General features: G+C 30.9%; 4 protein-coding genes across 4 annotated transcripts; 1 reads left to right on the top strand and 3 right to left on the bottom strand.

The window, feature by feature from the left end:
- Window positions 1-1105: 1105 nt before the first annotated feature.
- Window positions 1106-1859, bottom strand: LOC148578504 (uncharacterized). The gene is made up of 2 exons (XM_088503071.1): window positions 1569-1859; window positions 1106-1471 (listed from the first exon to the last, which is right to left on the bottom strand). The coding sequence occupies exons 1-2, from the start codon at window positions 1857-1859 to the stop codon at window positions 1106-1108; spliced, it is 657 nt and encodes a 218-aa protein (XP_088359197.1).
- A 458-nt stretch (window positions 1860-2317) lies between these two features.
- Window positions 2318-2974, bottom strand: LOC148578503 (uncharacterized). The gene has a single exon (XM_088503070.1). It carries the CDS (start codon window positions 2972-2974, stop codon window positions 2318-2320), a length of 657 nt encoding a protein of 218 aa, XP_088359196.1.
- A 7992-nt stretch (window positions 2975-10966) lies between these two features.
- On the top strand, window positions 10967-12701 carry LOC107635268 (autophagy-related protein 8i). Its single transcript, XM_016338693.3, has 5 exons — window positions 10967-11204; window positions 11347-11402; window positions 11641-11693; window positions 12080-12198; window positions 12305-12701. Exons 1-5 carry the CDS (start codon window positions 11150-11152, stop codon window positions 12391-12393), a joined length of 372 nt encoding a protein of 123 aa, XP_016194179.1. The 5' UTR covers window positions 10967-11149; the 3' UTR covers window positions 12394-12701.
- Window positions 12602-15133, bottom strand: LOC107635260 (TRAF-like family protein). The gene is made up of 6 exons (XM_016338681.3): window positions 15040-15133; window positions 14417-14546; window positions 14126-14295; window positions 13424-13715; window positions 13155-13321; window positions 12602-13014 (listed from the first exon to the last, which is right to left on the bottom strand). Exons 1-6 carry the CDS (start codon window positions 15056-15058, stop codon window positions 12857-12859), a joined length of 936 nt encoding a protein of 311 aa, XP_016194167.1. The 5' UTR covers window positions 15059-15133; the 3' UTR covers window positions 12602-12856.
- Window positions 15134-15524: the final 391 nt, after the last annotated feature.

Below are 15524 nucleotides of genomic sequence, written 5' to 3'. Positions count from 1 at the left end.
ATTGGTTTTGTAAGTGATTTTAGTTATCTGGTCCATTATATGTGCAGCCCCAGCGATGCATCTCGAGCATGCGACGGTAGCAGGGCATGTGACTGGACGAGAGGTACGGTCCATACTTGCAGATGGCGGAGTTATACCATCTTGCGAGACTGAACGATAGATGGTTCAGATTGGATGAGCCCCTTGTGAGTGCTTTCGTCGAGCGGTGGCATCCGGAGACGCACACATTTTACATGTCGTTCGGGGAGTGCACGATCACAATGCAGGACGTGTCGTACCAGTTGGGGTTGCCGGTCGACGGACGTTATGTCAGTGGTTGCTTGACGGATTTCCAGACATACATCCAGGGTGACCGTCCAGCTTGTGTGTGGTTCCAGGAGTTTCTTGGTGTGTTACCTCCTGCGAACCAAATCCAGAAGTTTGCAGTGAACTGCAACTGGTTCCAGGAGACGTTTGGAGGGTGCCCTGAGGGAGCCGACGAGGAGACAGTCAGGCGCTATATCATGATGCTGTTAGGCACTCAGCTGTTTGCCGACAAGTCCGGCAACCGTATTCACATTAGGTGGCTACCCTACGTGGCTAGGCTTGAGGATATGGGTGGCTACAGCTGGGGGTCGGCAGCACTCGCGTGGTTGTACCGGTGCATGTGCCGAGTGGCCAACATACATGTTGTGAAGTTAGCTGGTTCGTTACAGCTACTTCAGTCTTGGATCTTATGGCGCTTTCCTGGGTTTAGACCTGCTGGGTATGATACGTTCAGCTGACCCTTGGCCTCGAGGTACTGTTATCATTTTTTCTATTTCATCTAAAATTATTTTATTCCGTGTCTACTTATAATATTATACTATGTGGTGATATTTTGCATTCGTTATACCACCGATGTGAGTTGCAGGTGGTCAGGTCACAATCCTTCTGCTAGTGAGAAGGGACCTCGAGTGCATATGTGGAGGCTGAGGATAGACCTATTACAGGCTGGGGATCTTAGTATACAAACCACTTATTTTTTAATTAAGTAACCTTTCATAGTTCGCATCACGGTATGGCCTAACATTGATGCTATGTATTTGCAGTTTATTTAGATGCCGTATAGCTCTCCCGACGTCCTTCAGGTTGTGCATCCGGAGGTGTTGGAGCCTCGGCATACGGCGTTATGGCGGTGTGTGACGGCATTGATATATTTAGCATAAGCTGCATTCACAAGAAGCCTCCTTGCGTCCTTGCCCTTGAAGGTCAGGGCGAAATTTGCTATCACATGTCGAATACAGAATGCACGGTAGGCAGCAGAAGGTAGCCAGCCTCCGTCGGGAGCCTCAAGCATAGCCTTGATGCTGTTGTGCCTATCTGATATAACCAGCAGACCCAGTTGCAGGATCACGTGCTGCCGTAGATGGGAAAGAAAGAAGGACCAGGACTCCGCATTCTCACCCTCAACCTGTGCAAATGTAACAGGCAGTATGTTGGAGTTTCCGTCCTGTGCAATCGCGACGAGCAATGTACCCCATACTTACCATACAGGTGGGTGCCGTTAATACTCACCAACGGCTTGCAATGCCGGAATGCCTCAATACATGGTGGAAACATCCAGAAGAGCTGGTGAAAATAAGCTTGCAAGTCGTCGACCTGGCCCCAACTCGAACAGGACTCATCCTAAGGACTGCAACAATACTAGGCATTGTCAACTGAACTCCTAACACCCACCGCGGGAGCTCGTTGTACGACTCATCCCAATCACCGTAGATGTGGGCGACGGCCTTCTGCTTCGCCAACCAAACCCTCCTATACGTCGGCCTGAACCCAAAGTGTGCCGCCGTCTCATTCAGGAGCACCTTGATGCTGACGGATGCATCAGCTCTAACCATTGGCATGATGAATTCCGAGGTCACATGATAATCCAGACTCCTGTGGTTGCTAGGGATGGACGTCGCGAGACACGTATGTGGTCTGTTGTACCGTTTTACCTCCCAAATACCCTTGCGCTGCCGGAGACTTAGCCTAATCAATTATGTGCACCCATTTTCAAACTCAGAACACTTCCCAACATACCGGCGATAGTCAGACTCCACCATTTTGTACTGTACCCCGCGTTGGATGCTATACGTCCTCACACTTAACACAGCCTCATCTTTATCCTGAAACTGCTGACCAACCTGAAACTCTGTGAGACCTACAGACCCCTAGCCATCTCTAGCACCAAATCCAGTAGGCTCCCCAGGAACCCCTCCTGTCTCATGGCATCCAAGTCCAAAGATGAAAAGTGCGAAGGGTACTGCTGTGTGCCAGAGTTAGAACCACCTCCAGCCCCAGCTGGATCACTTGCTCAAATATCATCGCCACTGTCATCAGCAATGATATCCTGCTCCACGTCATCATTGTCAACATCATCCAGCAAAGCATCGCCCAGACCAGCCGGTGCAGCACACTGTAAAAAAGTCGGCACAACATCTACTATTCCAACCTCTCCACCTCCACTACAGTTGAGATCAACAGCGAATGACGGGGAGGCGACAGGCTCGACCGGAGGTTCATTCACAGGGACGGACGAAGATGCACCAACAGGTCTGGAGCTAGAATCGGCTACCGTGCCTATAGTGTGGGTATTCCAGTTCGAACCCCCCGAGCTAAATACCACATCAACCAACTTCGCCAATAGCTCAGGTATCCTAACCTCGGAAAACTGCCGACGACAATGAAACAGGACCTGCAAGTCCTCATCACCCCCGATCGTGAAACAATCATACTTCACTATTTCTTGCATCACTGAGATCGGAATGCGATAGAATAACTTGTGAATCCGTTTCATGCCTTGCAGACCAAGTTTCTGTAGTATAGAATTCACAACCTCATCATAGCTCATCGTAGGCCTGATAAAAATACTGAGAGGATCCTTATCAGTGAACTTCACACCAGATCGTGTTTTCCTCTTAATCGATCCTCTGTAATGAACCAACACTACAAAACTCTCCTCACTAGTCATTTTCTCACTCTAATGAGATCAATTCACATTCACACCATATTTATACACGTCTGGCCCTGTATAATTTGAACTACTGTAGTTCAAATTATAGCTTGTGTAATTCGAATCACTCCAATTTGAATTACTTTGGAACGCGTGCGTGGGTGTAATTCGAATCACCCTGATTCGAATTACTGTATGTATGTAATTCGAATCAGGTTGATTCGAATTAGTGAGTGTGTGCGTGTATGTGTAATTTGAATCAGTATGATTCGAATTACATGGAGATGAAGTTTGAATTTGGGTGATTCGAACTATATAGAAATGTCTCTTGGTTGATTCATGAACCAGTTTTTGATTTGGTTGATTGGTGTAAATTTTTCCTCCCCTTAGCTTATATCAGTGATTTGCCCTCGAAATAAATTACCTATTCATATAATTTGTTTGTTTATCTTAATAATTGTATTAAATTATAATAGGTAATATATATGTATATATATTTTTGAAAGAAACTATTCAATTTTACACAATTAGAAAATAACCATAAGATTAAAATTAAGACGAAGTGAATAATATAATAAACATAAAAGGAGTAAAAGTAAAAAAATAATTAAAAAAAGTAGAAGTTAAAAAATACAATACATGTTGTCAATAAAAGATACATTATAAAAAAATTAGTATAATCAATGAATATAAAAAATAAAAGATAAAAACTAAGATATATACTTATTAAAAAATTTCAAAATAACATTATAAAAAAGAACTTATTAATCAAGTTCTATAAAAATATTATAAAAAATTTAAAATATTAGTAAATAAAATAGTAATACCTTTGAGAATTATTAATCAAAATACATAAATGAAAAAAGAATATAAAATAAAATTATGAATTTTTTTTGGCAAAACGAAGATAAACAAAATCAAAAAATAAAGCAACTACAAAATTATAACTAAAACATAAGAGAAAGAGAAAAAAAGTATAAAGTAAATTATGATTTCATATATAGAAAATAATAATAGAACAATTTAAATTAAATTTATTTATTTTATTTTTTATTTTTTATTTATTAAATAATTTAATATTTATCTTAGTCAAATCAAATAATATAATTAATTAGTTATAATTAATATTATTCACTCTGGTAGTATATATAACTGAAATATATTGAAATATCAAAAATAAAATTAAAATTAAATATTAAGAATAAAATTAAAATAAAATAAAAATGCATATATATAAGATATAAAGTGAGTAATAAACTAAATCAAATACATATATTTGAATTAAATCAAATAATATATATTAGTTATAATTAATAAATTCAAATACATCAAATAAATTTAATCAGGAGATATCTCCAAGAATTAATTAAATCAATTAGTTGATACAAATAATTAGTATAACTAAATTAGTTTAATAAATTAAAATAAATAAATTAAAAACACCTCTAAAAGCATTGTATGTTGTAACATCCTTACTATCAGAATGTTATGCTTCCGGCTGCATCATTTTGATAGAAAGAAGTATTACGACTACTTTATATACTTAATATTAAAATAGGAGCCTTTGACTCGACACCGTATCGCTGATTTCTTAAAAATCGGAAATAAATACTTTATCTTAAAAAAAATACAAACAGGCATAGATTCATATATAAGACTTCTTACATAATAGCTTATAATATAACATACATATAAAACACATACAACTCCTATCCCTCTTATAAAATTGTAATAACAAAGACGAGGAAAGAAAAATTATCTAATTAATATAACATCATAAACCAAAACGCAGTATAACTCTTCATAATGCTCTTTTTTCCGATTCCTGAAAAGGTAAAGCTGTAGGGGGGTGAGAACCTAACCACACGGTCTCACCATGGAGTTTCAGAATTGTCATAAGAAGATATTTAATAAGAAAACTATTTTCAAGCTTAGCGATTATCATGATTTATGAATCTTTTAAAAACCAATAGCTAATTGTTCAAAACCTTTTCAAAAAAACAATATTTAATCTTTCATACGTCCAAAACTTTTCTTTTCGTATAAGAAATTCTTAATCAGAAACCAACCACGCAATCAATCAACACAATAATCAATTCAGTACCAAAACTCATTCTCAAAAGTAGCACACCAAGACAAACACAGGCAAAACAGACAAGGAAAACACAGGTTTAGGTAGCAGTTACAGCAAATAGTTCAAGTAGCAATTAAGAACAGTTTAACAATTAGGCAAACCAAAACAAATTCAAACCCAAATAAAGCATACAAATGCATATGATGCATGTCTATCCTATGGCTAATGAGCTCATCTGTCGGTTATACAGCCAATCCGACAAGTCCGGTTTGCTAAACCATTGGACCCGGCGCACATCCCAACGAGTCTATGCATAGCTTTTTCTCATATATATATATATATATATATATATGGTGATGTCTATGGTGGCTTGGATTTTGATGACTAAAGGTGACTAAAGATTGATTGGTGAATAGTAAGATGACACGTGATGGAGAGCTTTAAAGTCAAATATGTAAAGTGAGATGAGAACTGATTATTACTAGAAGGACAAATATGTAAAAGAAAAAATTATTGTTTTCGTGTGGGCTGTGATAAACATGGACCAAAAACTCTAAGATCCAAAGATAAATTGGGCATGTAAATTTTTATTGCAAAAAAATGGAAAAAATTTGGTTTTTTTTTTTTTTTAACTTCGTCGATCCTAATGGTATATATATTGGGTTGAGTAGTTTGAACAATGGAAAGGAATAAATGAATAATAAAAAATGCTACTTTCAATTTGCTATTTTTAATAGTTTTTTATAAAAAAAATTAAAATGAATATAATTTTACCAAAAACCGTCTCAAATTGGGTTACAGATAAATACAACAGATGGTGACTAATGTTTATTATAATAATTCTATGTAAATAAAAAGTCTAAATTATAAATGTATGACATAAATTAAAATAGGTGAATTATGCTAACTTTAATATTTAATGTATCATATATTATATGGGAAATAAGATATTTTTCGTTTTACAAAATATTTTATATCACACAATTAAAAACAGACCGTGATAAATTTATAAACTTTTGATAGTGGGGCAGAATATATATATATATAATACGATAATAATTTTTATAAAAAATATTATGTGTACATAAAAAATTAGCTATTAAATTATTTATTATATATTTGTATAAATGTATGTGTTATTTAATTTATTTTTAATTATATTTTGTTATTATAAAATAAGATTAATCCTCAAAATGTCTAATTATCAAATTAAAATATTAAAATATTAATTTAAATAATAACATATAATTTAGAAATCTATTTTTCTTTTAAATTTCATATTTTAGAAATGTTGAATAACTTTTTTTTAATAATACAATTGAAATTTTTTTTTTACACATATCACTAAAATGATTAGTTAAAAATTCACATCCCATACAATTAAGTCTTGATGATATTCATAGTTTAAAAAATTCTTTCAATTAATGTAGTTGTCACAGAAAAAACTAAAACTAACTTAAAAAAAAACATCAATAGATAAATAATTTTTTTCAAGTCGATTTCTAAAAAAGAATACTAATCTTATTCAAATTTGAGAATTGATCATTATAACACATCTAATATAAAATTTTCAAATTGAACATTAAATTTCAAAAGTTGAGTAAAATATTATTGTGGGGGTTAAAATCAATAATTTAATAGAAACAAATAAATATTACTATCATGTACTACTCAAAAAAATTTCAAATTATAGTGGAAGCGCTTGCTCCTATATCTTTATACCTAGGACCGTCTCTGAAAATAGATATACCAAAATTTAAGAAATAAAAAAGATGATTGAATTTCAATGAAAAAAATAAAAATAAATTTTAAAAATTTTATTTTATTATACAAATAAATTTTTCGCATTTATATTCTTAATGAATTTTAAATGAAAGATTTACTTTCCAGATCTTTAGAAATTCATCAATTTCTTAGTTTACAAAAGTAATAAAGGAAGGAAAATTAATTTTACACTTTCATCTTTAATTAAATACTTAAATTATTAAATTAATATTAATTTATTATATTATCGGATAAATTATTTTAAATACTAAAATTAACATAATTCACTTATTTTATATCATACATATATAATTTAGACTTTATTATTTATATAGAATTATTATAATAAATATTAGTTACTATCTTTTATATTTAACTTGAACTTATATATTTTGAGACGGCTTTTAATAAAATTATATTCATTTTATTTATTTTGTAGATCTACTAAAAGTAGTTGCTTATTATTTATTCATTCTCTTTCATTATCCAAATTACCCAACCTAACATATTACCAGGGTCGACGAAGCAATAAAAAAGACAAGTTTTTTTTTCATTCTTTTTGCAATAAAAATTTTTCTACCCAAACTACTTTTGGAACTTAGAATTTTTGGTCCACGTTTGTCCGCCTTCACCAACACAATAATTTTTTATGCCTCTTTTACATATTTATCCTTGTGATAATAACCAGTTCTATTCAACTTTATATATTTGACTTTTAAAACTCTTCTCACTTGTCATTTTATTATTCGTTAGTTAACCTTTAGCCATCTTTAGTCATGAAAATCCAAGCCACCACAGACTTTACCTATATATATATATATATATATATATATATATATATATATATATATATATCAAATCGCTCAATGGGGGCACCATTCCCGAGAATTTATAAGTGTCCGGTCACCCTTACGTCGTAGGGTCAACAGAGTATCGAGTCTCAACCTGGAGCAAGTGGTGGCAAGCCACTGCGTCTACCCAGAAAAACTCGTGTCTCAGATAATTCAAATTCATAAGCCATATGAATAATTCATTCAACATTCATCAATATCTAAGTCATTCTCAATATCATTATTATTTGTCAATCCATATCTCATCTCCAAATTCATTCAAAAATCATATCTCAAAGTTTATCCTTATCATCCTTCTTTCCATTCCGTTCATCAACAACTCCAATTCAAAACATAATTCTTTCTTCGATAAATAAATCAATCTTAAAAATATATAATATTTAAAGCCAAATCTTTTTAAATAATTACTTCAAATGAAGCTTCCAATTTTACAAAATTTCGACAACATCTCCTCTAAAACTTGGATTCTGCCACCCTTTTCGCGTCCCAACCAAACCAAACAAAACGCCTATTAATCATTCAAATCACTTCCCATTACCATTATCACAACAACACTCAACCCAAGGAAATTACAAAATCTAGAATTCAATCAACCAATTCTATAAATCGCAATTTAAACCAACTTCAATCAACAGCATCAATCAATAATTAAGAATTCTCGGTCTTCTCAAACAGTTTCAAACCAAACCATTCTTCAAATCCTTTTCGAATCATTTTCAAAATAGCAAATCATTCTCAATAAACAAACTGTTTTCAAATATCAAGTCATTTCCAAATTTGTTTTAAAATCAAATTCCGATATCAAACCGGGTTCAATATCAAATCAAATTTTAATATTAAATCTTTTCTAAAATCAAATCGTTTCCAAAATTAAACTAAATGCTAATATTAAATCTCTTTCAATAATTCAATGAAAAACCACTTTAACAACATCAGTCAACTAATTAGAATATTCAACTTTCTCAATTGATCAATCAATCAATCGAACTAATAATCTCATTCATTCAAAGCAACTCAATTCAATTCATAAGACTCACGAAATCACAAAAATGTATTTTACCCATTAATATCGATTTATAACCACTCTGGAAAGTAAAACAAGTTTAAGAAAAGGGCTCCTACCTCGACAAGCCGAACTCAAAAGCTACAAAAGGCGCAAAACATCTTTTTCTCTCGGCCTGCAGCAAAAGCAACTCCATATCATCCTTGCCACGACATCGACAACGCTAAACACGACATACAATCGCTGTAATTCGACCCTAGAGCAAAAAACGCCGCAGAAACCTCAGTAATGTATAACAAAAAAGCGATAAAAGAGATTTTCAAAATAAGATAGCTTACTGTACTCAGAGAAAAACCAAAAAACAAAGTAACCACAGTTCCAACAGCTTACCCCGGCAGCGTTTCTCGGCGGTCAGAGCAGTGGCAAGGCTTCCTTCTCCTCTGGCAGCGACACCCACGACAGCAACCTACCTATAATTCTTATTATTATTTAATTATTAAAATTTTAAATCATAAATAAAAAATTGTTTAATTTATATATAATTTTTTTTAAATATAATCTTAATTAAATATAATATATCATAAATAAATTTATTATTTAATTTTATAAAAATCCAAAATCTTACATATGTCAGTTCCATCACTAATATTAAATAATTTAATATTTATTCTAATCAAATTGAATAATTTATTAATTATAATTAATGTATTTAATTGATTAAAATAATTAAATAAAAATATCTCTAAGAATTAATCAAATTAATGAGTTGATATAAATAATTAGTATAATTAATTTGATTTATTAAATTAAAAAAAAAATAAAATATAATTAATTAAATTAATTAATTGATATAATTAATTTATTATAATTGATTGAATTTAATAAATTAAAAAAATAAACAAGAAAACATGCTCAAAACTTTATTACGTTAGTTTCATTATTACGTGCAAAAACTTAATTTTAAATTAACTAGTGTATATACCTTTGCAATGCATAAAAATGTATATATTTTTTTTGATAGAAATATACTTCTAATATAAATTATGCATAAATATATTTATCTTATATAAAATAACTTCATATATTTTTTGTTATTTATACTAATGCCAACTAATCATTAAAATATAAAAAATTCACAATGTACTTATAAGAAAAAATGAACTAAAATATTTTAAAGTTGACTTTATATGTATTCAATAAATATTGTCAAAATAATAATAATAATATTCATTTGAGTAGTAGAAAATAATAATATATTATTAGAAAATATTAACGAATAATTTTCTAACTATCTAGATAAATTTAATCAACAGAAATAAAAAAATATACTATATTCAAAATATTATATAAGAAAGAATTAAAAATTATTTAAAAGATATCTATAATATTCATAGAAAAATAAAAAAATCAATATAATTATTAAAAATATATAATATTAAATATTAACAAATCTAATTATTTAATATATAATATTTTCTAAAAATAGCATTAACATGTAGATGGACACCATACGCGTCACGTCAGCATACTTGGTTCTAAAATTTATACTTCTAAATGGTAAAATAAAACACTATATATAACATTTACAGAAATATAAGAAAAAATTGTGATAATTTTTAAAAGAATATAAAGTAATAATTTTTAAAGTGATATAAAATAAAATAATATAATTACTGATGTATGAAAATATAAAAAAGAATCATAATAATTATTAAAAAAGAGTTGAATAAAATATTAAAATTATTAATAAATTTTACATAATTAATTATTAAATATTAATTTGTATATAATTAATTACATAATACTATGCTAAAAATTAGTTGAGAAGAGATATATATCTAAACTGACATTAAAATATGCTATGTCAATATATTTGACATCAGAATGTAACTTATTATTGAATTAAAATTATTAATTATTGATAATTTACTTACTGAAATAAAAAAAATCATAATAATTACTAAAAACATATAAAATAAAATATTAAGATTTAAAATTATTGAAAAATATAAAAATAAATAATTATATAAATATTAATTTGTGTATAATTTATTATGTAATATTTTTTTTAAAAAATAATTTAAAAAATTATATGTAAATTGTCACCAAAATATGCCACACCTCGATATGCTTTACAATGATAAAAATAAAAATATATTACAATGATAATGATATAATAGACGCCAGATGGCCTATAAAAAGTGGGGCCGGGTATGATATATTGGGCCAAACAAGGCCCATTGAATCTGAAACAATGAAGCCCAATAGACAGAACCCGCCAAAAACGTATATGGGAATCTTCCCTGGTAGTTGACACGATTCTGTCGACGGATAATGACTTGCACGATAATGCCAGAAAATTTGACGGTGGACGCAACAGCGTAGAATAACCGATTTCTTATAATGATATCCAATTTCTCTTCTTCATTTCTCTCTTTTCTTCTCTAATCTTTCCAATCTGCATTTCAATTTCATTTCCTCATTCTGAAACTTTGATTCTGATGGGCAAATCCAAATCCAAGAAGGTTAAGCTTTTCAAGGAAGAGTTTACGTTCGGTTTGTTTCTCTCTTTTTTTCTTTTTTTCTTTTTTTTCCATTTCCTAATTCTTCAAAATATAATTAATTTTATATAAGATAATATAACTATTATTATTATAGTGCATTGCTGATTTCTTTCTTGGTTTTTTGATTGGTGCAGATGAACGGAAAAAGGAATCTACAAGCATCATAGTCAAATATCCAGATCGAGTTCCTGTATGATATTTCTTCAAATTTTGACATTTCACATTTTCACATTTGGCTTCGATTTTCACATTATTTTTAATCACACAAAATCAATTACCACTATTGGTTGAAAAATTGTTATTTATGGTTACTTTTTTATGAATCAGTCACTTTTTCTAAGTAATGGCTATTGGTTTTTCTTTTATTTCGTTCCTGTTTCTTTTTTTCTTCTTTTTCCTTCTCACTTTTGATGCAATATATGTTGCAGGTCATCATTGAGAAATATGCAAGGGCAGACATCCCTACATTGGACAAGAAAAAGTAGGTTCTACCTGTATGGTTGATTTTTTTAGTATAATTTATTATTTTTTGAGGTCCCTTTAATTCCATGTTATAACTGTCTTAATCCTATTACTATTCATCTTGACTGATAACATATGTCTTTTTGTGAAATGAAGTCACTATTTTCATGATTAATGCTTTTAATGTAATTCAGTGAAGGTTCCCATTCAGCTATGTGAAATTTATTTATAAACAGATATTTTCTTGTTCTTCATTTATCTTTTACAATTGTCTTCTAATCCATTTCATTGACTAGAATTAGTATCCCATTGAGTGATAGTGCATCATTGAATCCTTAATCATGAGTAGGTGATTCATATGTCCAAGGTCTGATGTATACATTTTTCTTTTCTTTTCTCTTTTAGATATTTGGTTCCAAGGGACATGTCTGTTGGGCAGTTCATTCATATTTTGAGTGGCAGGCTGCGGATGAAGCCCGGGAAAGCTCTGTTTATATTTGTGAAGAACACATTACCTCAGACTAGTAAGTGCTCCATGTCACTAAACTCTTGGGTAAATTCAACTTCTGTCTTCTCTTATATCAAATCTAATAATGTAATGGCTGTGTCTTTGGTTTCTTTTATTCACAGCGAGTCTTTTGAGCAACATCTATGACACTTACAAGGATGATGACGGCTTTCTGTACATGTGTTACAGCAGTGAAAAAACATTTGGCTAACTTTGCTGTGCTTGCTAATGCTTGTATGTATCTGCACATTGTGAATTCTCCTCATTGTTTGGAATCCACTCCAGTAAATAATTCACTTGTCTGATTTGGTAGTAGAAACTCTTGTGTAAAATGTAAATAATGACTAATTGTACTTCAAATGGAAAGTACAATTGATAGATCATAAAGAAAACCATTTCTTCACCATTGTAGACACCTGTTCTCATTTGTAATGTACATTATTTCATTATATTTATACAAGCGACAATGCTTTATGAAACATACCGAGAAGGTATGTCCAAGCATGTGAATTTCATCCATCCATAAGTTTTCTTTTTCGGATTTCTGTTTTTATTTTGATTTTAGTTTTGTTAACAATGTTCCATGTATAGCTTTCATATATAACCAATTATGCCTATGGAAAGCGAAATAGAAATTGTGTCGGTGCTTCATTGTGACTGCTTTATAGACAAACTCAGGACAATGCTTCAACCACCCCGAGAATTTGGACCTCAGCTTCCACCAAGCAACTATCCTTCACCAGAAAACCCTGGTATTGACTGGTGAAGTAACTGAGTGGAATCAATCTTGATGCACCACGTTCATGGTTTGAGGAACTAAACCAGTAATTAGCTGCAAGTAGAGAAAAAGAGAACTTAGGTTATTGGATTGAATTAAATGTTTTAGTAGTGTCAACTATTAATTAAACTATCAATTTGTGTCCCTGGCATCAGGGAAATTTCATGCAGTCTTAAAGGTGAACTAAACTCTACCTTTTCCAAAGTGATGCTTGGCTTGCTTTTGGTCAAGTATGCGTAATGTTATCTGTGCATATATTTTTGAAACAGGAGAAAGTGTTGATGGGTTAGATAAGGCTAAGTATAAAGAAAGATGACTGCCAAATCCAGGGCCGTTTCCTTTGGGATATAGTTTTATCTTCCTGCAAGAAACAGCATTATGACCAATGTAAGTAAATTTCAAAGCATATTTTAGATACACTTTGGAAGCATATATCAGAAACAAAACAGGGTGATTGTTGTACCACTCATAGTTTCCAGCATTGAATGTTTTAGAGTCATAGAATTCTAAGTCCAATTTTGAGAAGTTGTTAATCTCCCAGACATGCTTGTAGGTAAAGGAATCCTTCACCATTACTATGGATTCCCCTTTACTTCTGCTTCTTTCCTTGCATACATAGACTTCTGCTCCAAACGCACATGTATCATCCACCAAATAACCTTTAGAGGCATCGTTGAACTCTTTTAGAGTAATGAACTTATCAAATCCCCATTCAGCCTTCATTTTGTAAAATCTCCTTTCCTTTCCCGTTGCATCTATCAAATGCTTTGTTGATCATCAAAACTGAACTATATCTAAGCAGGGAAAAAAGAAAAAAAAAAAAAAACCTTTCTCAAGGACGAGCTTAAAAAACATATATCAACATTGAAAGAGTCTACAAGATGATGTGCTAAAGTACTATGCCATTAATGTGCTAAACAGAAACATTTATTGCATGAAAAATGTTTTTTTTTCTTTTGCTTTTTTTAAGTAGTTAAAAGATGTAAATTGTACATTTATCAGTTGTTAAATTTCGGTGTGCTTTCTTAGTAATACAAATTCTTATTTGCCCATCACTAAATTGAGTTGAATGTCAATAAATATCTACATTCTTAGTAAATTTTGGAAGTTGGACAAATCATGCTCATGCAAGAACTGGAAAAAGGGGTAATAATCAAACAAGTACCTTGGACAACTAAGAAGTTGTCGGTGTTCTGGTCAAGCAAAAACAATCGAAAATTCACATAGATTTCCCAAGCAGGATGAGGTAAACTTGCTTCATCCAAAGCCAAGTATAGTGAAATATGGTCTTTTATATTTTTGCCCTTGTTTCCACTTGGGTGTAGGACCAACTTCCTGTTAGGAAGTGAGCACATGAATAATTATTGTCATTCACTTTCTTTGAAGTACACACCCAAATTGTTATCCAATTACTCTAGTTTATAAATTTTTCGACAATAATATTTGAGTGTTTTACCATTTATATCCTCCAGCTTCAAATTTCTCTGACACGTATTTTTCTATTGAATTATTTGCGAGGAGTGAAAATAACTCCACTCTCACTACGTAATGAGCTGGTGGAGCATCAGATATAGACCGTGAAATGCCTGCAACATCATAAGTGTGTGTGTGAATATATATGAGAACTCTTGTATCATGTTGTGAAGACATGTTTTCTACAAACTTGTTTAGAAGGCTAAGAATTAGAATTCAGTTAAAAATTGATTTTTTTTTAAACTTTAAAACAACTACAAATGAATGATTTGAATTCCTTTGAGGGTTCTAATTCTTATTTTCCCTTCATTTGTAAATCAAACCAAAAGGGATCTGATTTACAAATCAACTCTCATACTTTTTAAAATTGAATTCTATTTTATTAATATATTATAGTCATTTCAAATCCAGGAATTGAGTTTCAAATAGAAATGAATTTTTTTAAAAGGAAATAGAATTTTTTTTTTATGTTAAATAGTTTTCAAACAAACTCATAATCAATCATGCTACATGTATAAAAAAAATCAGACATGAAATCAATCGCAGGTAGCATTGCGCAATGATGATGATGATGATGGTCAAGCCAAGAAAAGGAGAGGAACAAACCATCCTGGAGGATATCCATATCAAGAAAATTTACGGCGTACAGTAACACGAATGTAGATTATTTCCAAAGGCTTATTATTTATATCAATGTTGCGTTAATTTTTATTCTTTACTTCAAGAAGATGAAGATTGCTATGAGTTCAAGTCTTCATGGAAGTTGGCACATATTCTCCTTAAGTATGACTTTAAGCATAAAAATGTTCTATAAACTTTCTACGAAAGATATATGTTCTATAAACTTTCTAGGAAGGATATATATATATATATATATATATATATATATATATATATATATATGGTGAATTCTACCCAAAATAACATGTAAGTTACTCTTGATGATGTGTCACATTTTAATTGGTCATTATCTTAACCACAGTTAGGTTATTTTGTAATTTATTATTTAAAATGGGTAATGGTATAATTTCTTAAAATATTAAAATCCCACTCCCATTAATTGAGCCACATTTCCACTTCTCCATTTTTTT

Source organism: Arachis ipaensis, chromosome B1 (genome assembly GCF_059453495.1).
Source record: "Arachis ipaensis isolate K30076 ecotype BB chromosome B1, ASM5945349v1, whole genome shotgun sequence".
NCBI classification, from domain to species: Eukaryota; Viridiplantae; Streptophyta; class Magnoliopsida; order Fabales; family Fabaceae; genus Arachis; species Arachis ipaensis.
This window is presented reverse-complemented; position numbering and strand designations above follow the sequence as displayed.